This window comes from Artemia sp. Qi Xiang Cuo, chromosome 5, assembly GCF_049724085.1.
Source record: "Artemia sp. Qi Xiang Cuo chromosome 5, ASM4972408v1, whole genome shotgun sequence".
In the NCBI taxonomy this organism is placed as follows: domain Eukaryota; kingdom Metazoa; phylum Arthropoda; class Branchiopoda; order Anostraca; family Artemiidae; genus Artemia; species Artemia sp. Qi Xiang Cuo.
The window spans coordinates 11,097,068-11,122,539 of NC_142798.1; the positions used below are offsets into that span (position 1 = coordinate 11,097,068).

Below are 25,472 nucleotides of genomic sequence, written 5' to 3' on the forward strand. Positions count from 1 at the left end.
AGAGTTTCAGAGTTCAGAGCTTTATTCACCAATAAATTCAAAATGTAAATACAATACCCTTATTCCCTTCGAAAGGCTTCATGGCCAGGGATACAAGGGGGATACAAAAAAACACAATATACACAACAACCAAAAGTAATTCTTTTACTACTAAAATTCGTTTAGTAGTAAAAGAATTAGATATAGTAGTGGCATGCACATATTTCCTTTTGGTCAATTGATCTCTTCCTACTACTACTACTAAAAACTCACCGCAGCACCGAGCTGCCTAAGGTCAATACAGCTACGCACACTCCACCTCCATCCCAATCTATTCAAAGCCTCCCTCTCCACACCCTCATAGGAAGTTCCCATTGCCTTTAAATCTTTCTTTATGACATCCTCCCAGCTCAGACGAGGACGACCTGCTTTTTGTTTAGCCCTAGACGGTTGGTCGGAAAAGAAAATTTTCGGCAATCTGTCATCCTTCATCCACGGAACGTGCCCTAGCCATCTCAACCTTTCTCTCATTATAGTTCTAGAAAGTGGGATTGAACCGCACTTTTTCGTACAACCTACTGTTTTAAATACGGGCAGGCAGCCGGGTACCCAGAACAATCTGTAGGCAATTTCTCTGGAAAACATCTAGTAAATCTTCATCCGCTTTTCGGAGTGCCCATGCTTCAGAGCCATATTTTACCACTGTCATCACTTTACCTTCCAATATTCTAATCTTGGTTTGGAGACTCATCTTCCTATTCTTCCAAACTTTTTTTAAATGTTAAAAACACCCCGAGCCTTGGCTATTCTATTTTTAACATTTTCAACGCCATCACCGTCTTTACTAATAATACTTCCAAGGTTAGTGAAGCTGCCCACCTGATCAATCTTTTCGTTATCAAACGTCACTTTTTCATCTTCACTTATTCCTAGCCTTAGTGAATTGGTGACCCTGAACTCGCAAAACCTCTAAATACTCATTCATTTTGCTCACACTTTCATCTAGGATGCTTAAATCATCAGCATAATCTAAGTCCAGGAGAGTGTTTTCATCCTCATTTGATTCCATGTTCTCCTTTCCTGTGCTCCTTAAGACGAAGTCCATTAAAATGATCCATATAACGGGGGACGAACACAACCTTGCTTAACTCCTTATTTAATACAAAATCAGCTGCTAAACTCATTTTCTACCTTAACTGCAGTGGTGTTATTCTCGGACATAGCACTAATCACTTTAATGTATTTGTTTGGTATACCATACAAGGATTAGACCTTTGCTAAAGCTCTTCTATCAACAAAATCAAACGCTTGCTCATTATCTATAAAACTGACGACCAAAGGTGTTTGAAAATTAAGGCACTTCTAAATTTTTAATCTAAGAATGAAAATTTGGTTGACACATCCTCTACCGTTTCTAAAACCGCACTGTTCTTCTCATAAACTTTGTCTACAGCATCTCTCAGTCTAAAAATTATCATATTACTAAGTAGTTTGCTACCTACAGAGACCTGACTAATGCCTCGATAATTACAACACTTACTCTTATCACCTTTCTTATACAGTGGTTTAATTAAGGTTTTCCTAAAATCATTTGACACTTCCCCTTTTTCAACAACAATATTTATAATCTTCAGTAAGTTATTTCTAACCTCAGAGCCACCACATTTAAGAAACTCATTTACCACCCTATCAGCACCTGGAGCCTGGAATCTTCCTTCACATCCAAGGTATCACAAACTTTTTCATTTTCCTCTGCATGTCGGTGTAACACATTCTCAAAGCGTTCCGCCCATCTCTCTTTAACTCTTTCCTTATCAATAGTTGTGGCCTCGTTCCTGTCTTTAACTGGGACAAGTCCGGATTGGCTACTCCCTCTCAATTTATTAACATGCCACTACAATATTTTACTATTATGCCGTCTAGCTGCATATTCCAGATCCTTGGGAATTTTATCCATGGCCTCCACTTCATGCCTCCTTTGTTTACATTTTAATGCTTTCTGCAATTCTTCACATTCCTTTTGTTTTTATATGATCTGTCACTCAGATAGTTCTTGTACAAGCCCCATCTCCTCTCTATTAGAAATAAAACTTTTTCGTTAATATTCCTTGCTGTAGTCTTAACTTTCTTCCCTAAGACACCATCAGCAACTTCTCAAATTGTTTTTCTAAAATTATTCCATGCATATTCCACATTGTCAAATTTTAAACTCAATTTTAGTATTCAACTGTTCCTGGAAAATTTTTCTCAAATCCTCATCCTTGTGTCTACCAACATCATAACTTCCCAGGGGGTAGTTACCCTTCCGAAGTTTCAGCTTTAGATTAACCATAGACACTGCTAGACGTTGATATTTACTTAAAAAACTTTCCGAAAAATAAGTTTTTCAAAAAAAAAAAAAAATAAAGGCCATTTTAAAATTAAGCTCAGCTGATACAAATACATGTTAAAATTCAAACTCAAAACGACCAGAAATTACTATTAGAGAATAAAAGAAACCCAAAACGAACAGAAATTAAATAAACAATCATTGGCAAAAACATACAACAAGTAATAATATAAATTAATAAATAGATCTTATAGCGAGTAATGCTTAGATTGAACATGAAAATCAAGCTTAAAATGAAAAAAATGTTTATTTTCGAACCATAAATGAAACTTAAAACGAAAAGAAATTAAATAAACAATCAAAGCAAATAATCATACAATAGATATTAATGTAAATGAATAAATAAATCTTAAAACGAGTGAAACTGAAATTGAATATGCAAATCAAGCTTGAAACGAACAAAAATCACTACAAACAAGAGTTTGGGTATCGCCTCCTTCTCTCACTGTAAAAGTCTAAAACCTATTGTATCATTGGCTCTTTACTGAAAACCAATTTTATTAAAATAAAACTTTTCTAAAATAAAAAAAATTTTTTTTAAATAAAAATTTTCTTTTGTAGTTAATATTGAAAATAAACATTGAAATTATAGTAAAATTTTGAACTGATGAGCTTTCAGTAATTAATATCATTATAAATCAAATATTCAGTTGTAGTTTTTAGTTCTTTCTAAACTTATTCAAAACGAATATAGTTTCACTACAAACAAAATTTTAGATACTGCCCCCTTCCTTAACTGTAAATAAAAACCAAAAGCCGACTGCGTCATTGGCGCTTCACTGAAAACGAATTATATTACAAATATTCTCTTTTCCAGTTTTTACAGCATTGAAAAAAAAAAAATTGAGTGAATTAAATTATTTAACTGATGGATCTTTAAACAATTAATATCATTATATATCAAATATTCAGTTTGATGTTGTTTATACTTTTCAAGACTGTTCAAGACACATATAGTTTTCAGTAAAGCGCCAATGACGCAGTAGGTTTTAGACTTTTACAGTGACAGAAGGAGGCGTTACCCAAACTCTTGTTTGTGGTAATTTTTGTCCGTTTCAAGCTTGATTTGCATATTCAATTTACGTTTCACTCGTTTTAAGATTTATTTATTCATTTGCATTAATATCTATTGTATGCTTGTTTGCATTGACTGTTTATTTAATTTTTGTTCGTTTTAAGTTTCATTTATGCTTCGAAAGCAAAATATTCTTTTCGTTTTAAGCTTGATTTTCATATTCAATCTAAGCTTTACTCGCTTTAAGATAAATTTTTTCATTTATTTTATTACTTCTTGCATGTTTTTTTCTATGATTGTTTATTTCATTTCTGTTCGTTTAGGGTTTCATTTATTCTTTAATAGCAATTTCTGGTCGTTTTGAATTTGAATTTTAACAGGTATTTGTATCTGCTGAGCAGATACAAATACCAGATAAAAAATAAATAAGTTTTTGAAAAACTTATTTTTCGGAAAGTTTATTTTAATAATTTTTTTTCGTTTTTGATTGCAAAAAGTTTCGAGTTTTTAAAAATTCCTTATTTCAAAATAAAACTTTAAAAAAAGGTCAAGTCTTCATCAAAGTATCAAAACTGGTATCAAAGTAACTATATCAAAGTAAAAAAAAGTTTCCCCCTTTGAAATGAGCCCCATTTGAAGTTTGTCTGGCGACCCCTTCTATATGAAGTGGGCCTAGGAAAAAATAAATGGAGTGTGGGGGGAAGCTAGCTGCCCTCCGATCACTTTTTATTCTTAAAAAGTGGATTACAAAATTTGAATTTCCAATCAAATGAGCCGTCTAAGAAGTTTATGCGAGCAACTTTTCCATAATAACTGTATATACCCCCAGGGCATAACTTACATCGCCTACCCTAGGGCTCTGGGGGGTTGTGTCCACACCGGAGTTTTTGTTGTCTGAACTTTGAACTATTTTTGACAAAATGTTTATCTCAAAATTTTTATCTGGTGCATTTAGGGCTTGGAGGGGGGGGCTAGTTATCCTCCAATCTCTTTTGACCCTTAAAAGTGAATGAGAACTTTCAATTTCCAATCAAACGAACCCTCTCCGAAGTTTATACAAGCATCCCTTCCTTGAAAACGATATATGCCACCAGAGCATTACTTGCAACGCCTGCCTCCGGGCCATGGGGATTGCGTCGACACAGGATTTTTTCTCATCCGACCTTTGAATTATTTTTACTGAAATGGCTATCTTAAAAATTTTATCGCATAGGCTTGGGGAAAAAAGGGTGTGTGTGTGTGGACGGGTGCTAGTTTTCCTCAGATATCTTTTGACTCTTAAAAAGTAAACTAGAAATTTCAAATTCAAATCAAATGAGCCTCTCTGAAGTTTATACGAGCATCCTTTTCATAAGAACCATACACGCCCCCAGGACAACACTTACAACGCGTACCGTCTGGGCCCTGGGGGATTGTGTTTACACCAGAGTTTTTGTTATCTAATTTTTTAACAATTTTTAAAAAACTGGCTATCTCAAAATTTCTCGCAGATGGGTTTGGGGAAAAAGGGGCGAGGGGGGGGGGCTAGTTACCCTTAAATCTCTTGACTTTTAAAAAGTGAACTAAAACTTTTCTATTTCCAATCAAATGAGCCCTTTATGAAGTTTATACGAGCATCCCTTTCATACGAACCAAACAAGCCCTTAGGGCATAACTTAGACCGCCTTCTCCCGGGCCCAGGGGGTTGTATTGACTCCGGAGTATTTCTTATCTGACGTTTGATTTTTTTTTAACAAAATATTTATTTCAAAATTTTTATCAGATGGGTTTGGAAAAAGAAGGCGTGGGTGGGGCCTATCTGTCCTCGGATCTCTTTTGACTCTTAAAAAGTGAACTCGAACTTTCAATTTACATTCAAATGAACCCTCTCTTATGTTTATACGAGTATCCATTTCATAAGAACCATATATGCCCCAGGCCATAACTTACAGTGCCTGCCCCTGGATCCTAGGGGTTGAGTCGACACCTGAGTTTTTTTTATCTGACTTTTGAACAATTTTTAACTTAATGGATATCTCAAAATTTTCTATCGGATGCATTTAGGAAAAAAGGGGTGTGGGAGGGGGCTAGTTGCCCTCCAGTCTCTTTTGACTCTCAAAAACTGAACTATAACTTTCAATTTTCAACCAAATTAGCCCTGTCTGAAGTTTTTACGAGCATGCTTTCTATAAGAACCGTATATTCCGCCAGGGCAACAACGCCTGCCTTAGGGCCCTGGGGGCTTTGTCGACCTCGGAGTTTTCGTTATATTGTCTCTGAACTATTTTAAAAAAAATGGCTATCTCAAAGTTCTTATCAGATGGGGTTGAGAAAAAAAGGCGTAGAGGGGGGGGGGTGGGTGGGTGGTGGTTTAGGTGCCCTCCAATCTCTTTTGACTCTTCAAAAGTGAACTAGGACTTTCAATTTCCAATCAAATGAGCCCTCTTCCATAAGAATCATCCCTTCCATAAGAACCATATATGCCCCTAGAACATACCTTACAACGCCTGCCCCCGGGTCCTGGGGGGTTGTGTCGACACCGAAGTTTTTTTTATATGATCTTTGAACTATTTTTAACAAAACAGCTGTCTCAAAATTTTTTTTCGGATGTATTTGGTAAAAAAGGTTGTGGAGGGGCTTGTTACCCTCCAGTATCTTTTGACGCTTAATAAGTGAACTTGAACTCTCAATTTCCAATCAAATGAACCCTCTCTGAAGTTTATATGAGCATTCCTTCCGCAAGAACCATATATGCCCCCAGAGCATGACTTATAATCCTTGCCCTGAAAACCTTGTGGGGGGGGGGGGGGGTGTCATGCTCCAAGATATAATTTCCAGAACTTTCAACTACGTTGAACAAGATGGCTATATCAAAATTTTGATTGGATGTGTTTGGGGAAATGTTGGGTGTGGAAGCCATTTAAGTTTCCAATCAAATAAGCCCTTTTTGAAGTTTCTACGACAACGCTTTCTAGAAGAACCTTTTATGCCCCCAGGGTATAACTTACAACCCTTGTCCTGAGGGCTGTGGGGGGGGGATTGTCATGCTCAAAGACCTAATCCCCAGAATTTTGAACCACGTTAAACAAAATGGCTATTTCAAAATTTTGATTGGATGTGTTTGGGGAAATGGTGGGCGTGGAAGGATGGGCGTGGAAGGATGGGCGTGGAAATGGTGTTCGTAGCCTTCCAATCACTTTTGACCATTAAAAAGGGCACTAGAACTCTCGATTTCCAATCGAATGAGCCCCCTTTAAAGTTTTTACGACGGCCCCTTCCATATGAAGTGTCCCTGAAAAAAAAACAATAATAATAAATAAATAATTAAACATTGGAGCCGTATGGACTTTAAAATGTCCTAGTAAAAACACCATGTTTCTACCTAGGACCCTGTCTATTTGCTCCTGTAACTATAAGTAAAATTGATCTTAGTTGTTAGTATCTCCATCAGTCGGTTCAACAGGGGCATATATTACAATAACTGATACCCTGAGCTTTTTAGTCATAAAATGAGCAATTAGTTTTCTATTATTAACACCTTCCCAGCCTAAACAAGACTTAGCAGCTTCCTTATTCATCATGAGCCCTACTCCCTGTTTATGTACCCCATCCTTCCTGCCTGACTAAACAAATTCTATATCACCTAATTTCATGCTTCCTACCCCTGGGATATGAATGAATGAATGGATTTTATTAATAACCTGTCTTACAATAAACAGAAAAAGACAAAGCACGAACTAGAAAAGAAATAAAAAGCAAAAACTGACAAGAAAAACAAATTCAAACAGAAAGAAATACATAATAACACAACTATTTGAGAAGGTGGGCCCACTCGTGATCCAGGAGCTCTAGTTTTTTCACGTAATTCTGAATTACCTCCTCCACGGCACTAAGAGGCTCAACAATTCCATATTTCACAGTAATATGGCTGTTTCTAACAAAAGGCGGTACTTGAAGAAGATATTGGGCATACTTGAAAAATACCGACCTTATGTCTTTCTTGTTTTGTGAACTCAGGAGCTTCCAAAAAGGAGACAGGTACATGACATGAGGCAAAGCTACTGCATTATAAAGACGAGCCAAATATTTACGGCTCGAATTGCGACGGCTAGTGACAACACCCGCATAAGCACTGTGCACTTTTTTAGGAAGGTGTTCAATAAGTAAAGACTGGGTCTCTCGAAGATTACGACCAATCGGGAGGCCAAGGTACGTAATGTGACTAGACGGTGTTACGGTAATTCCACCAAGCCTGACTGTAGCATTATCTTCAGGGCAATTAAAAAACAAAACAGCAGACTTGTACATTAAACTACGAACCAATATCAGCATAGCTTTTTTCAAGACGCGAGAAATTATTTTCTAATGAAGAAAGCAACCGAGACAGATTTAAAAGATCATCTGCAAAACCCAGAAGTGACAAGTCAATATGCTTGCAAATATAACTCGGAGAGATAACCTGTTGTGCATCATTAACACTGTTATTATACAAAGTAGGAGACGTTATAGCCCCTTGCTTAATTCCCTTATGTACTGATATCTTCCCACTAAGGTCGCCATCTTTCAAACGAACCCGAAACTTTAAGTCTCTTTAAATAGCAAGTAGTGACCTAAAAAGAGAATAATACACTCCTTGATTCCACAGCTCAAACAAAATCTGAGCATGAATCCCTAAGTCAAAAGCTCTCCTAACATCATACTGACCTAAGATCAAAATTTCTCGCGAGAGATCAAGTAATATGTTAACAAGCATCAAGTAATATGTTAACAAGAAGATAAAGTACATGGGTACACCCGAGACCTTTTTGAAAACCAAACTGGTGTGGAGGCATCTCACACTTATCATAAATCTCATCAAACAAAACAATCTCTAATAGTTTACAAAATACTGAAGATATCGTTACTGGCCGATACGAAGAAGGCTGTTCGGCTGGCCTCCCCTTCTTTAATATCGGTATAACCATACCCAGACTAAAGCAACTCGGGACTATCTCTTGTTTTAAAACCATCTGAAACTGGAGGGCAATATGATGGTAAAGAACATAACCTCCTAAAGAAATATGTAGAGCACAAATACTATCGCAGCCTTTTGAGTATACCTTTTTTTAGCTTTTTAACGGCCTGGGAAATTGTGACCGGTGACACTGAGAAATCGTCGAAGGTGTCGGTAAGCATAGAAGTCTGCTCATTCTCTTAATTAGACTGCAGAAGTGGACCAGGCGCTTTGAACTCGGAATCAAAGTAAGCACTCCACTCATTAGCAGAAATATTAGACGTAGGCCTAGCTTCTTCAAGCTTAGACCAAAGCGACCAAATAAGGTTCGGATTCTTATTGAGCTTTTGCACAAAATTTTACTGAGGCTTGCACGGTGGGCATCTAACGCTTTATTGAACTTTCGTTTAGTATGGATTCGAATCTCGTTCACTATTCCACTTCGTGGCTTCCCGCTATCATGCCAAACTTTCAGCCATAGCTTCGCCGACGCACAAGCCGCCGCTAGCTCCAGATTTCTAGACCACCCTTTCAACTGTGATCTATTACGGATACGCTTCAGAGGAACTGCTACACTCTCCTCGATCCTCAGAGCATGCGATATTTCTGCACAGTACATGTTTATCTGCAGACGTATTTCACTTTCACTGCAATACAAGTTTGCATTTCTCTGCAGCAGATGGAAGGGAACTTTTATTTTACTCAGGATATCCCCAGAAGTAGCCGCAAAGAGATCATTTGACACTTGTTTCCAGTCACTGTATACTCTCCATTGGGATTTGCACGGACCCGACAACTTTGGACAGTCCAGTGTTATTGACAATGACAAAGGCAAATGATCAGAGTAAGAACCATCAGCTGCAACTTTTATTTCGTCACTCACCGGAAAGTTCGTTAACACATGATCAAGATTTGAGACGGTGTTGGCAACACTGATAAATGTGTAAGCTTTGTCCTTATCAACGACATTAAACTGATCAGGATGGGAGCCTATAACGATTTGAGTCCTTTCAGATTCGGTATTAAGTAGGTCACAGTTGAAGTCCCCTATTAATAGAACTTTTGTATTCCCAGGAATTTGAGCCTTCACAAAACGGCTCAACTGAGTACATGCACCCGTGAACTTGCTGTCGGAGAGGCTAGATCTATAATTAGTAGGAAGATAGACGTTTATTATCACAGTATCGCGAACTTTAACAGGGAGGAAGTGTTTACTTGATGCTAAAAGTTCAGCCTGAAGAGACTTTCTCACCAAAGTGGCTAAACCACCAGATGGCCGACCTCTGGATTTCACACGTTCAGCTGGCTAAATAAAACACTGGAGAGAACTTGAGAACTTGAGCAGGTTAGTATTGTCCTCGGAAAGCAGGTGGTCTTGTATACAAGTTACTTCATTTGTTAGGCTCATAGTATCAAGCAGAACTGTTTTCTCAAATGCTTTCCCATTTATATTCCAAGACAAAATATTCCACATTTTGGGAGCGTGATCCATCTTTCAAGTTTTTTCTGTTATCAGGACAGGCATAGTGATAACATGTGTGCCTAGTCGAATTGCAATTCAGGCACCGAGTAGGATTTTGACAAGGGTTCTCAGGGGAGCTTGTGTGGCCAGTTTCTCCACAGCGGCTACAAGTTTCAGTTTCCTTACAGTCCGCCGCTATGTGCCCCACATGATGAATTCTTCTAGACGGAATAGTTCGAAACCAATTTTAATCGGGTTCGTTAAGGCGGCTGGCAATGCACTTTTAGAGGGGTAGTACATTTTAAACGCTTGCAAATTGCCAAACTTGATTGCTTTTTCACAGTCTTTTGACAGATTTTTCAGAAGGTCCTCCATCACGTTGCTGGGGAGACGTTTCACTATACCGATGAACTGGGAATTAACAAGTCGATTGTCAATTTTGTGGCTAATTTTCAGCGTAGCCGAGACTTTTTCGGTGGCCTACTTTGAAGAGACTGACAGTTGTCATTCCTTATTTCTCCGCTTGAGCACTGCATCCGCTAATGTTGTATTGCCCGGTTCCAGGATTTGTAGAAAGCCCTTACGCTTGCCCGGATCCTCTAACTCAGGAGGTATATTTTTCACGACAACCGAGAATAGCTGTTTTTCCATACTTGGCGTTTTAGATACGTCTGATTTCGTCAGTCAAAATGTCGGTACGATAGTAATTTTTTAGCGTCGTAGCATTCCAAGTTCCAATTTTCATGTGCTTTAAATCATTGAAATTATTTTGGCCTCAGGAAAAGCAATAATCCCGGATACCAGTGCAGGACAACTATCAACATATCTTCTCAAGTCTAAACCAAAGCACTTAAGCCGGCTTAGAACCGGACAGCAAGAAGCCCCAGGGACCTCCGGTATGAATGAAGACTTTGTGTAATCCTGGAACCATCTTGGTCACAACATGGTTTTCAGCACTTGGCGATGCTCTTTCATCAACAAGAGTCGAAATCCTGCACAGACAGTCCCAAGCCTATTACCTCCGACTCATTATATATTCATGCCTGTAAATATTATGCTGCTATGGGGAGGCAACCCATAGTAGATAAATTAGCTGAGAATTTTTCTATTCCTTTAAATTAAAGGATCTCTTCTTTTAAGTATTATCTGAAAGTTTCAACTTAATACCGTAATTCTTTCCTGAAATACGCCCTTTTGACTATCTGCATGTATGCTGCATGTTTCGCTTTAATTCAAATTTCTCCGAAGTATTGTCTGATAATTATCACCTTCATTATTACGAAAATCCCTAGAAAGAGTCATACATTTCTAGGGATGACAACCCAGCCTAGGGATGACAACCCATACCATTAGCCTTAATAATACTGGTATCATATTAGTAATGGTAGTAGTGAGAGCAGTTGTAGCAGCAGTATTAGTAGTAGCAGTTGTATGGACATGTTGCCTTTTGGTCAGTCGACCCCTCCCCCCCGCTCATGACGCCCTGGAAGTTTTAGCTTGATACGGTAAGCCGTTCCAAAGATATTACTGATGCGCCCTTTTAACAATCTGTATGCACATATTCTGTTTTTTTTAGTAAAACTTTTTCATCAACATTTCCTCAAATGTTCACTTCAATATCCTCAGCGTTGGTAGTACTCGGTGCAAAAACAGTAGTTGTAATGGTAGTGGTAGTAGTAGTAGTTGTAGTAGTAGTAGTAGTAGTAGTAGTAGTAGTAGTAGTAGTAATAGCCTGCAAATAAATATTGCCTTATTCGCCAATTGATCAACCCCCCCCCCCTCATCATTTCCTGATGGTTCCAAATTAATACATTCAGTCTTTTCTAGGATACGCCTTTTTGACAACATGTATTCACATAACGTGTTTTGATTGGGTTCAACATTCCCCTCAACATTTTCTAGAGGTTCACCTGAATGCCTTGTGTCTTTTTGGAAACTAAAGGTCAAACATAGTAACCTTTGTCAAAAACAAACTCTACATGTAAGCAATGGGTAAATTGTATAACTTACAACCCTTGCCCCGAGGGCTGTGGAGGGGGGGCGACATCATCACTGAGCCTTTGAACTACGTTGAGCGAAATGGCTATCTAAAAATTTTGAACAAAATGGCTATCACAAAATGTGTTAGGGGAATTGATGGGCATGGGAGAGGGGCTGGTTGCCCCCCAATCACTTTTGACTCTTAAAAAGGGCATTTTAACTTTCAATTTCTAATCAAATGAGCTCATTCCGAAGTTTTTACGGCGATTCCTTCTATACAAAGCGCCTTGGCGGAAAAAAGGATAGTACTTTGTGCCCACATCCCTCTTTACTTGCGCAGCGTTATTGCGCTGCCTAGGATAGCTCGTACAGTGTAGTGCAACTTATGTTTTTTTTTTTACTTTAAAGAGTTTTGGTTACTATTGACAAAGACTAATTCCTTGTTTGTTCTTCCTCACTGTAAACAGTTTAACTCGAAAAGAATCAAAGATAGACATTTGTGATGATATTGCAGTTTTTTTTTTTGGATTCCAACAGCAAGGAATGAGGGGCAGTTTTTTTTTCTCCAAATTATTATCTTCTATTGGTTTCTCTTTTATATTCTCTTTTAAAAAGACATTTAAGATTTAAACTCAACTGGGCTTTGTATTCTCATATTTTTTTTCTAAGAAAATTGCTGGATTGGAAAAATTTATTAGCTGTGCTAACATAGATTGTCTGCTCTGAATATGCAATGAACCCAATCTGTTTGTTTGAATATGGATTGGAAGTTTATCCACGTGCGTTCCTTATTCGCGTGGAAATGTTGCTCTTTCTTATACAGTTCCCAGAAATAGATAAAGGCTATAAAAATATATATATTCTTTTACAGTCTTTAAGTTATTCTAGTACTTTCCAATTTCCCACTTTATAAAGGACAAGAGAATATAGACTACTGATAAAAGCAAAAGTTTTAAGTCTTGCTTAGGCTGGGAGGGGATTAATAATAGAAACTGACGGAGATAGTAGTGATTCTGATGAATTGTATATTAAGTTGCAGGAACAGATAGACAGGATCCCAGGTAGAAGTACAATATTGTTATTAGGGGACTTTAATGCCCAGATTGATACAAATAGGGATAGATGGTTAGTTATGGTTAGCTTAGTTACGTTTGGTGTATGGATTGAAATAGCAATGGTAATAGACGCAGCCATTTTGTAGCTACAGCAATCTAATTATAAACAGCGTAGTGTTACGTCACAAAATGACCACAAAAATAATAGGGCTGAATTTTAACTTGGAAAATAGGCAGAAGAGGGGTAAACATACTTTGTCTTAAATTTGCCTATTTTATTTTTTGTACTTTACGCCCCTATAGGACTAGAATCTATTTGTAGCGAAACAACGACGTCAACAGACAACATATGTACCCAGGTTGTACTACTGCTGCTGCTTCTGCTAACAATTCACTGCAGCACCAAGCTGCCTGAGCCTAACGCAGCTACGCACGCTACTTCTCCATCCCAATCTATTCAAAACTTCCCTTTTCACACCCTCTCAGGAAGTTCCCATTTCCCTTAAATCTTTACTTACGACATCCTCTCACCTCAACCGGAGACAACCAGCTTTTCGTTGGGTCCTCTAGACGGTTGGCCAACAAGGACAATCTTTGGTGTTATAAATGGGGATAAAACGTAACGCCTGCTTAAGTCCTGATTTAATATGAATCCAGCTATTAAGCTCATTTCCTAAATTAATCGCATCAATTTTATTCTCGTGCATAGTACTAATCACTTTAACCAAATGTATTTGTCTGGTATAATATACAAGGATAAAGCCTTCGCTAAAGCTCTTCTACCAGTAGAACCAAAAAATCTATATAACTGAGTACTAAAAGTGTTTGATGACTCAGGAACGTCTCAATTATTAATCTAAGAGTGAAAATTTGGTCGACGCATCCTCCGCCTTTCCTAAAACATCTCTGTACTTCTCTTAAAACTTTATCTACAACATCTCTAAGTTTGAATAGTACCATAATACTAAGTAATTTGCTACCGACAGAAACCAGGGTAATGCCTCTATAATTACTACACTCACTCTTATCACCTTTCTTTTAGGGGGGTTTAATTAGAGTTATCTTAAAATCACTAGTTACTTCACCTTTTTCAAAAATAATATTCATAATCTCCAATAGCTTATTTCTAACCTTATCATCGCCATATATAAGAAACTCATTTACCACACTATCAGCAACTGGGGCCTTATTTTTTTACTCCTTTTAGTGCTGTCACTCATTCTTCCTCACAAAATAAATCTTCCTTCACATCCAAATCGTCAGAAACTTTTTCACTTTTTTTCTGTATCTTTTCTTGTAACTCTACCATGGTTTAGCGCATCCTAAAAATGTTCTACGCAGCTATTTTCAACTCTTTCCTTATCACTAATTGTGACTCTACTCCTATCTTTAACAGGGACAAGTCCAGATTGACTATTCCCTCTTACTTTTTTAACGCTCCAGTACAATATTTTACTATTATGCCGTCTGGCTGCATCTTCCAGATCTTCGACAATTTTATCCATTTGATCAATTTTATCCAATATATCCACCTCACACCTCCTTAGTTCATATTTTAATGTTTTCTCTACTTTCTTTGCATTCCTCTTATTTTCATATGATCCATCTCTTAAATATTATTTTACAGGCCTCTCTTCTTCTCTGTTAAACATAACGCATTCTCACAAATATTCCCAGCTTTCTTCCCTAAGACATCATCGACTTCACAAACTATTTTCTTAAGATTATTCCATCCATTTTCTACATTGTCAAATTTTAAAATCTTTAGTATAGTATTCAATTGTTTCTGGAAAGTTTCTCTTGAATTCTCATCCTGGAAATCCTCATCAATTCCTACGTTTCTGGAAATTTTCTCTCAAATTCTCATCCTGGAAATTCTTATCTCATCTCCTACGCCAAATTTGCCTATTCTAGGATACCATCTATCCCTATTTCTACCGACCTGGGGGTTGAAATCTCCTAATAAAAAACACCATATTTCTACCTGGGATCCTGTCTATTTCTTCCTGTAATTGTAAATAAAATTCATCTGAGTCTCTACTCTCTCCGTCAGTTGGTTCTGCAGGGGCATATGCTGTTATGACTGATGCCCATCACTTTTTAGACCTAAAACGAGCGACTAGTGTTCTAGTATTAATGGCTTCGCAACCTACACAAGACTTAACAGCTTCCTTATTCATCATGAGCCCTGCTCGCTGTTTATATACTTCACCCTTTCTGCCTGAGTAAATGAATTCTATATCACCCAATTTCATGGTTCTTACCCCTGGGACATGAGTTTCTGAAAACCATAATTTGTCCAGTTCGAAGCGTCTGAATTCGTCAGTTAAAATGTTGATACGATAGCTATTTTTTTAACAATGTAACATTGCAAGTTGTAACTTTTATATTCTTTAAATCATTGAAATATTTTTGGTCTCATCAAAAAGAACCTAATAATGTGGATTTTCAAAGATGTCGAGGGCCAGAGCAGAATCAAAATCTTTATTTTTATTTTTATTTTCACATCTCAGAGATTTATCTATTGAAATCTTTTGCTCATTGAGTCGTACTCTGGGCTGTTTGACGGGTCCTGCCAATGTTATACATTCTACAGAAGCAAGGGACTCCTAAGTTTGTCGCTGAGTTTCGGGGTATATGGTAGAGTGGTTAAGGTTCGTTTTCAATTGCCGGAGTAACTAAAGAGAGTGCGATGGGTTCATTATTTTCTTTTTTTACCCTTTTGAATCTTCTATCTATGATTTTTACAATAAGTTTAATGGGGTGAGCATTATAGAATAAAATATCTTAGACATGATTTATTTCAGATGCTACATGATCGTGTCGACTAAAGAGATTATCACCCCTCTTTTCACAGAAGAAGGGTGGTTTGACAAGAAATGCAGATAACGATCGTTGTAGGTGGGTTTCCTATAAATAGAAAATTTAAGAAGAATTCAAGGAGCTTGCAGGGAGCAATTGAACAATGTTGCTTTAGAAATGTAGGTATGGTAATTATAAATTGCCCTCATCAAAATACAAATTGTATTCATTACAGCGTAAATGAATGCTTTGCCATTATGGAGTTTAGAGGGTGGGGTGGGAGCAGCCCTACTCTTATTTGTGATAATTTCTGTTCATTTTAGGTTTAATTTAATCAATTCATGATAATTTCAGCTCAACTTAAGTTTGATCTGATTTCTTATACTCATTTTAAGTTTTAATAAGGCGCTTTACGATTTTTGAATACACTTTTTTACAAGCATTTTTCTTAATTAATATTATAGAAAATGGCTTAATATTTATACAAATTAGCTTTCATAATTTTGGCTATTTTAGTCTTACAGCTTTGTAGTTTTACTGTTTTTTATAATTCGTACGGCTTTGTTGGCTGTATAGTTTTGTATTCTATTCGTAAAATGTATACGTTTTGTGTGACATTTATAACATTAAATATTATTTATCTAACAGGCATGCTGGTCAAGTAGGATATATAACGTGTAACATGAGGTCGGCATCAGAAGCATTAATAGGGGACACACTAGGTCAAAAAGATTGCAACATAGTGCCCGTTACAACTATTAAACCTGCGAAACCAATGGTATTTGCTGGCATTTTCCCCATGGACCAATCAGAAACGCCAGAGCTGCGAAGTGCCATTGAAAAATTGGTTCTAAATGACTCAAGTGTGTCAGTGACTGTTGATTCAAGGTAATTAGATTAATATTAATTCTATGGGTGTATTTATGTAACTTTATTAGTTTTTTTTTGCATGTATTAAATCCATCTTACTGAGCGGAGGGGGGTGTTTGAAGGGGATTTTTAATACTATTATTAAAATACAAGATCCTATGTCAGTGCTTTTAGCTGTGCCAATGTCAGTTCTGTAGTCAGTCAGTAATAATAAGTTCTTAATTGTCAGTGATTAATTCACTTTGTTGGTAGTCTTAATTCTTGTGCATTAACGCTTTTAATCTTGTGCAAATAAATTTGATTAAATTAAACAGGATGGATAAACTGAAGACAATTAGTTGAAAATAAGTCATTGGATTTTGCAATTTCAGAACATGGCATCCATTAAAGTTTAAGTTGATTGAATTTAGTTTGATTAAACTAATTCAAAATATTGAATTCCTCTGTTGGTAGTTTACTTTCTAATGCATTAAGGCTAAGAAATATTCTCAATTAAACAGGATGGATAAACTGAAGACAATTACTTGAAAAGAAGTCATTGGATTTTGCAATTTCAGAACGTGGCATCCATTAAACTTTAAGTTGATTGAATTTAATTTGATTAAACTAATCTAAAATATTGAATTCCTCTGTTGGTATTTTAGTTTCTAATGCATTAACGCTCAGACATATTCTCAATTAAACAGGATGGATAAACTGAAGACAATTACTTGAAAAGAAGTCATTGGATTTTGCAATTTCAGAACGTGGCATCCATTAAACTTTAAGTTGATTGAATTTAATTTGATTAAACTAATCTAAAATATTGAATTCCTCTGTTGGTAGTTTAATTTCTAATGCATTAACGCTAAGACATATTCTCAATTAAACAGGATGGATAAACTGAAGACAATTACTTGAAAAGTAGTCATTGGATTTTGCAATTTCAGAACGTGGCATCCATTAAAGTTTATGTTGATTGAATTTAATTTGATTAAACTAATTTAAAATATTGAATTTCTCTGTTGATAGTTTAATTCCTAATGCAGTAACGCTGAGACATATTCTCAATTAAACAGGATGGATAAACTGAAGACAATTGCTTGAAAAGAAGTCATTGGATTTTGCAATTTCAGAACATGGCATCCATTAAAGTTTAAGTTGAAGTGAATTTATAAACAAATGAGTAGAACAACAGGGAAATTTTTATACAAGACCAATTTTTCAAGAGAAAATCTCTTGCAAAATTTTTGGGTGAAAATCTGTCCACGGTTGATTATTCTCAGGTTGTACGATTGGAAAGGAATTTATTTAGTCACGAATTTTGTTTGTCTAGAGAACGTCTTCATAAGAAATTGGAATGTCTAAGGTATGAATCTTCGATGAATCATCGTGTTTATATCCCGAGGTTTACTCCTGGACCTGCTATTGTTAATCTCTCCTCTAGAGCTCTTGAACCTAAGGAAATTCAAACTCTTGAAAAAGGTCCAAAATTTTCTTTTCCACCAAAACAAGTTCCTGTGGCAGATATTGTTTCCTCCTTAGAATGTTCTTTGCACAAACACTACACGTCCATTTCTAACCCAGATGAAGTGAGGTCTTGTTTTAGTAGTACACTTACGGCAACCAAAAAAAAGTTACATTTCATACTAATTTGACACCAGAAATTTAGCACGACATGAAAATTTCGTCTAATCTTCGCAAAGACTCTTCAATTATAATAACTAAAGCAGACAAGGGAAATTCACTTGTAGTCATGGATACCTTAGATTACGACAATAAAATTTATTCACACTGAAATGACACAAATACATATACTTTCATGACTCACGACCATACTGATAAGTTTGCGAATAAAATTATAACCGAATTAAACAATCTAAAACAGTATGGCAAAATCACCCCACAATTATATAATAAATTTCTCCCCCGAGGTAGCTTTTGCCCAAAGTTTTACGGTTTACCGAAATTACACAAGCAAGGTATTCCCTTAAGGCCAATTGTAGCATGTACGAAAGCCCCTGCTTCCAATATTGGAAAGTGGTTATGTGCAGCCTTCAAACCGTTACTTTATTCCCAAAAATCATGCATATGTAATTCAGTAGATTTAGTAGAAAAACTTAAAAGTGCAAGCATTTCAGAAAATACAATAATAAGTAGTTTTGACATAGTTTCTATGTACACAAATATTGATTTAGCAATATCGGAGCAGTTATTAAAAAATAAAATTGAAGAAAACTATCATTTAATTTAAGATTCAACAACAGGAACAGATTGCGAGGTTTTAATCTCCCTAGTCAAAATTTGTAATAAGTATTTAATGTATTTTCAGTTCCGTAATTCTTTTTATCAACAAAAAAATGGTCTCCCTATGGGAGCACTGCTATCCGGGTTATTAACCAAAATTTATGTAGAACACCTTGAAAATTGGGCCTTAAATTCATATTTTTTAAAACATGTCTATTTGGGGCGTTATATGGATGATGTAATATCGCTCTGGAATTATGGGGACAATGAACTTAGGGGCTTTCTATATCACCTTAATACATATGACCGAAATTTACAATTTACCTTAGAAATTAAAAATGCAAATAAAATATCGTTTCTAGATGTCTTATTTATTCGTGACATTGATAAACTGGAAAACCAACACAAAACAACAGATATCTACACTTTAAATCAAATCACCCACCATAAGTTAAAAGAGCTGTTGTTACATCTCTTGTTGACCGTGCCCTAAACATTTGCTCTAAATCTTACATCACAGATGAACTAAATTTTATTAGAGACATACTTTTTGGAAACGGTTATCCTATTGTCTTTATTAACAATACAATTAGCCGAAGATTGGGAAGACACTCCCTTAAAGTTAAGGGTCTTTTGCAATGTGAAGTTCCCGTCAAGCCCTCAAATATAATTTACCTTCCATATATTCCAAAAGTCACTACAAATTTAAAAAAGTTTGCACACAAAATAATTTTTATGTCGTGTTTACAAATAATTTTAAAATCATGAATTTCTTAAATTCTGGTAAAGATATAACCCCAGTTACTCGCCAGAGAGGGGTTTATCAAATACTATGTGACTGTGGCCATTTTTATTTTGGTATAACCCATAAAAATTTAGAAAAACGCCTGCAACAACACAAAGATGACATAACTAAAGCTTTAAATTTTAATAGTACAAATATTTCCTTTGATTCTGCTTTAAGCAGTCACATATATGATAACCCTAGTCATAAAATGCTTTTTAAAGAAACTTTCCTTATTAGCAATGGTTTAGGCATAAAAAATGTTGTTCGTGAGGCAATTGAAATTAAAATCAAAATAAATAGTAATATTTCTTTAAATAGAGATTTGGGGGAATATTCGCTTAATGCCCTATGCACAAATCTAATTAAAAATGATTTAACTAATTATATTAAAACACCAGTAAATAACTCCACTGAACCTATTATGAATAGACCATCTAGGTTGGCTGCGAAGAAGGCGAAATTAGCTTTAAAAGCTTGTCTGTAAGTATTTTAATTCTATCTGAATGAATTGTTCTCTGTTCATTTCGTTTGGAGTACCAGTCCTGGTTGAACTTCTTTGAAGTAATGATGTTAGGGCTGTTTTAAAACATTTTTTTAAAAAACCTTTCAGTTTTAATGATTGAATTTTAATGTAAGTTTCTTTTATATTGTTTTTATTCTCTTCGTCTGTTTTGCTGAAGACGGCCCTTGGATATAGGGTCAAAATATTCATTTAAAGTTGCGTTCCACTGTCTTGTATAAAAATTTATCTGTTGTTCTACTTATCTGTTTATTATGGAAAGGCAGTGTGGTCTTCGTCGCAATTTGTGATTGAATTTAATTTGATTAAACTAATTCAAAATATTGAATTTCTCTGTTGGTAATTTAATTTCTAATGGATTAACGCTAAGACATATTTTCAATTAAACAGGATGGATAAACTGAAGACAATTACTTGAAAAGAAGTCATTGAATATTGTAATTTCAGAACGTGGCATTCATTAAAATTTAAGTTGATTGAATTTAATTTGATTAAACTAATTTAAAATATTGAATTCCTCTGTTGGTAGTTTAATTTGTAATGCATTAGCGCTAAGACATATTCTCAGTTAAACAGGATGGATAAACTGAAGACAATTACTTGAAAAGTAGTCATTGGATTTTGCAATTTCAGAACGTGGCATCCATTAAACTTTAAGTTCATGGAATTTAATTTGATTAAAATAATTAAAAATATTGAATTCCTCTGTTGGTAGTTTAATTTCTAATGCATTAACGCTAAGACATATTCTCAATTAAACAGGATGGATAAACTAAAGACAATTACTTGAAAAGAAGTCATTGGATTTTGCAATTTCAGAACATGGCTTCCATTAAAGTTTAAGTTGATTGAATTTAATTTGATTAAACTAATTCAAAATATTGAATTCCTCTGTTGGTAGTTTACTTTCTAATGCATTAGCGCTAAGAAATATTCTCAATTAAACAGGATGGATAAACTGAAGACAATTACTTGAAAAGAAGTCATTGGATTTTGCAATTTCAGAACGTGGCATCCATTAAAGTTTAAGTTGGTTGAATTTAATTTGATTAAACTAATTCAAAATATTGAATTCCTCTGTTGGTAGTTTATTTTCTAATGCATTAACGCTAAGAAATATTCTCAATTAAACAGGATCGATAAACTAAAGACAATTACTTGAAAAGAAGTCATTGGATTTTGCAATTTCAGAACGTGGCATCCATTAAAGTTTAAGTTGATTGAATTTAATTTGATTAAACTAATTCAAAATATTGAACTCCTCTGTTGGTAGTTTATTTTCTAATGCATTAACGCTAAGAAATATTCTCAATTAAACAGGATGGATAAACTGAAGACAATTAGTTGAAAATAAGTCATTGGATTTTGCAATTTCAGAACATGGCATCCATTAAAGTTTAAGTTGATTGAATTTAATTTGATTAAACTAATTCAAAATATTGAATTCCTCTGTTGGTAGTTTACTTTCTAATGTATTAACGCTAAGAAATATTCTCAATTAAACAGGATGGATAAACTGAAGACAATTACTTGAAAAGAAGTCATTGGATTTTGCAATTTTAGAACATGGCATCCATTAAAGTTTAAGTTGATTGAATTTAATTTGATTAAACTAATTCAAAATATTGAATTCCTCTGTTGGTAGTTTACTTTCTAATGCATTAACGCTAAGAAATATTCTCAATTAAACAGGATGGATAAACTGAAGACAATTAGTTGAAAATAAGTCATTGGATTTTGCAATTTCAGAACATGGCATCCATTAAAGTTTAAGTTGATTGAATTTAATTTGATTAAACTAATTCAAAATATTGAATTCCTCTGTTGGTAGTTTACTTTCTAATGCATTAACGCTAAGAAATATTCTCAATTAAACAGGATGGATAAACTGAAGACAATTACTTGAAAAGAAGTCATTGTATTTTGCAATTTCAGAACGTGGCATCCATTAAACTTTAAGTTGATTGAATTTAATTTGATTAAACTAATTTAAAATATTGAATTCCTCTGTTGGTTGTTTAATTTCTAATGTATTAGCGCTAAGACATATTCTCAGTTAAACAGGATGGATAAATTGAAGACAATTACTTGAAAAGAAGTCATTGGATTTTGCAATTTCAGAACATGGCATCCATTAAAGTTTAAGTTGATTAAATTTAATTTGATTAAACTAATTCAAAATATTGAATTACTCTGTTGGTAGTTTACTTTCTAATGCATTAACGCTAAGAAATATTCTCAATTAAACAGGATGGATAAACTGAAGACAATTAGTTGAAAATAAGTCATTGGATTTTGCAATTTCAGAACATGGCATCCATTAAAGTTTAAGTTGATTGAATTTAATTTGATTAAACTAATTCAAAATATTGAATTCCTCTGTTGGTAGTTTACTTTCTAATGCATTAACGCTAAGAAATATTCTCAATTAAACAGGATGGATAAACTGAAGACAATTACTTGAAAAGAAGTCATTGGATTTTGCAATTTCAGAACGTGGCATCCATTAAACTTTAAGTTGATTGAATTTAATTTGATTAAACTAATTTAAAATATTGAATTCCTCTGTTGGTAGTTTAATTTCTAATGCATTAGCGCTAAGACATATTCTCAGTTAAACAGGATGGATAAACTGAAGACAATTACTTGAAAAGTAGTCATTGGATTTTGCAATTTCAGAACGTGGCATCCATTAAACTTTAAGTTCATGGAATTTAATTTGATTAAAATAATTAAAAATATTGAATTCCTCTGTTGGTAGTTTAATTTCTAATGCATTAACGCTAAGACATATTCTCAATTAAACAGGATGGATAAACTAAAGACAATTACTTGAAAAGAAGTCATTGGATTTTGCAATTTCAGAACGTGGCATCCATTAAAGTTTAAGTTGATTGAATTTAATTTGTTTAAACTAATTTAAAATGTTGAATTCCTGTGCTGGTACTTTAATTTCTAATGCATTAACGCTAAGACATATTCTCAGCTAACCAGGATGGATAAACTGAAGTTAATTATTAGAAAAGAAGTCATTGGATTTTGCAATTTAAGGACGTGACATCAATTAAAATTTAAGTTAATGGAATTTAATTTGATTAAACTAATTTAAAATATTGAAATGCTTCACTGATAGTTTAATTTCTAATGCATTAACGCTAAGACATGTGCTCAAATTAAACAGGAAGTATAAACTGAAGACAACTACTAGAAAAGAAGTCAATGGATTTTTGCAATTTCAGCACGTGACATCCATTAAAGTTGAAGTTGATTGAATTTAATTTGATTAAACTAATTCAAAATATTGAATTGCTCCGTTGATAGTTTAATTCCTGATGTATTAACACTAAGACATATGCACAAATTAAACAGGATAGATAAAATAAAGATAATGAGTAGTGGCTAGAAAAGGAGTAATTGGATTCTACTCCTTTAGTAATTTAGTAATTAAGAGTAATTGGATCCTGGTAATTTAATTTTGTATGCATTAACGCTAAGAAATATATTCAAACTGAACAGAAATAGATAAACTTAAGACAATGACTGGAAAGGTTATTGGATTTTGCAAGTTTAGAGTTTGACTCCCATTGAAGCTGATTAAATTTAATTTCATTAGACTAATTATTATGGATAGAAATTTAAGGAAAACAAAGGCAATACGAAAACGACTTGGAATATTATAAATGAAGTCGTAAATAAGAAGAAAGAGACCGATATTCCTGCTAGTCTGATCTTTGATGGTAAATTTGTTGATGGAAATGATGAGGTGGCTAATTTGTTTGGTGAATATTTTTCTAAGATGTGTGAATCAATAAGTGAGAATCCAAATGATGAAAATAATGAAATTAATGTGGTGTTTAGTGATGAAAGGGGAGTTGGATTGGAAATGTCTGCAGATGAAACGAATGTTGAAGAACTAAAACAGACAATAGGATTGGTAAAATCAAGTACTTCAGGAAATGATGGAATTAATCTGACAACGTTCAAGCATGTTATGGTATATTTGTTGCCTTGTATTGTCTGTTTGATTAACCTTTCTTTGAAGAAAGGTGAATTTTCTACTCGGCTGAAAGAGGCTAAAGTTATTCCGCTTCACAAAGGGGGATCAAAGACTGATCCGTCTAATTGGAGGCCGATTTCAATATTACCCCTGTTTGCTAAGCTGTATGAAAAAGTGGTGCATCGACGACTTTATAACCATCTGACTACTTATGGTTTTCTTAGTAATACCCAGTTTGGAATCAGGAAAAACCACTCTGCAATACATGCAGTCCAGCACTAACAGATTTCATCAATGGTGCTCTCGAAAAAAGTGTACTGGTACTTTCAGTATTTATAGACTTTGGAAAGGCTTTCGACACGGTGGTTCGTAATTTAAATAAATTGGATTAAGTTTGATGAGTTAATGGATGACTTTGTTATCAGAATAATTTTTTGTGCATTAAAGCTAAGAAATATGCTCAAATTAGACAGGACAGATTGATTTTACTACTGACCAAAGGCAATGACTCAAAGAGGTGGCATTATATTTTACCAATTCATGAAATACATTTAACTGATAAGGTATTTTTATTTAAATCAAACAAATAAATAAATCAACCACCAGAAGCAAACTTTTTTAGGCTATACACCCTTCAAAAAAAAATCCTGATATATACATCGCTATTAACAACGTAAAACAATAAAAAAAAAGAAGGAGAGAGAGAAAAAACAACGGCACAACCTCCTCCAAATTAGTGCAGCCCCCCAAAAAAACCATAACTAATCATCACCGTTCTATCACTACCACCCTCACACAACCACAATAAAAAATAATCAAAATGCAACTGAGAGACCCCCCAAGAGAAAATCGCTAAGAAATATTATACTCACCAAAACACAGAGATTTTAACATACTCCTAAAACTAGCCATATTTTCATCAACTAATAATTCATTTGTTAAACTATTATAAAACCCTGGTCCCACATGACGGATAGAGAAGAATGGTCTTCGAGCTAAAGTCTGAGGTCGTCTTATCTGGGATGCTGTTCTGGTTCAGTATTCATGGACATTACATCCAGCCACGAACATTTGACTGAAATATTGTGGCAATAATCCACACTCATATTTAAAAAACAAAGCTGAATAAAATTTTGAAACTCCGTGTAAAGGCAGAATATGTCATTCGACATATCTCTTTCTCACTGATGCACCTTTTTTATCACCACAAAGCACTCTTATAGCTGAGTTCCGCATCACACGAAGCGGAAGTAGATGTGTCGGGAAAGTACTCGACCAAACGACATTACAGTACAAAAGGTACGGGTGACCAGTAGAAAAATACAAAGACCTTTTTACATCATAGGGGAAAAATTTCTTCAGCTTTCTCATAATCCCAACGTTCCTTGCAATATTACTACTTAACAACTCTATATGGG

The 25,472-nt window shown here is 34.8% G+C and overlaps 1 protein-coding gene across 2 annotated transcripts in view; it reads left to right on the forward strand.

Annotated features, from left to right (window-relative positions):
• Positions 1-25,472, forward strand: part of waw (Translation factor waclaw) — a 554,624-nt gene that overhangs the window by 251,707 nt on the left and 277,445 nt on the right. For both annotated transcript variants that reach the window (XM_089089339.1, XM_089089338.1), the window contains exon 7: positions 16,303-16,542. In XM_089089339.1, coding sequence (XP_088945465.1) covers positions 16,303-16,542 — 240 coding nt within the window. The remainder of the gene's footprint in view (positions 1-16,302; positions 16,543-25,472) is intronic.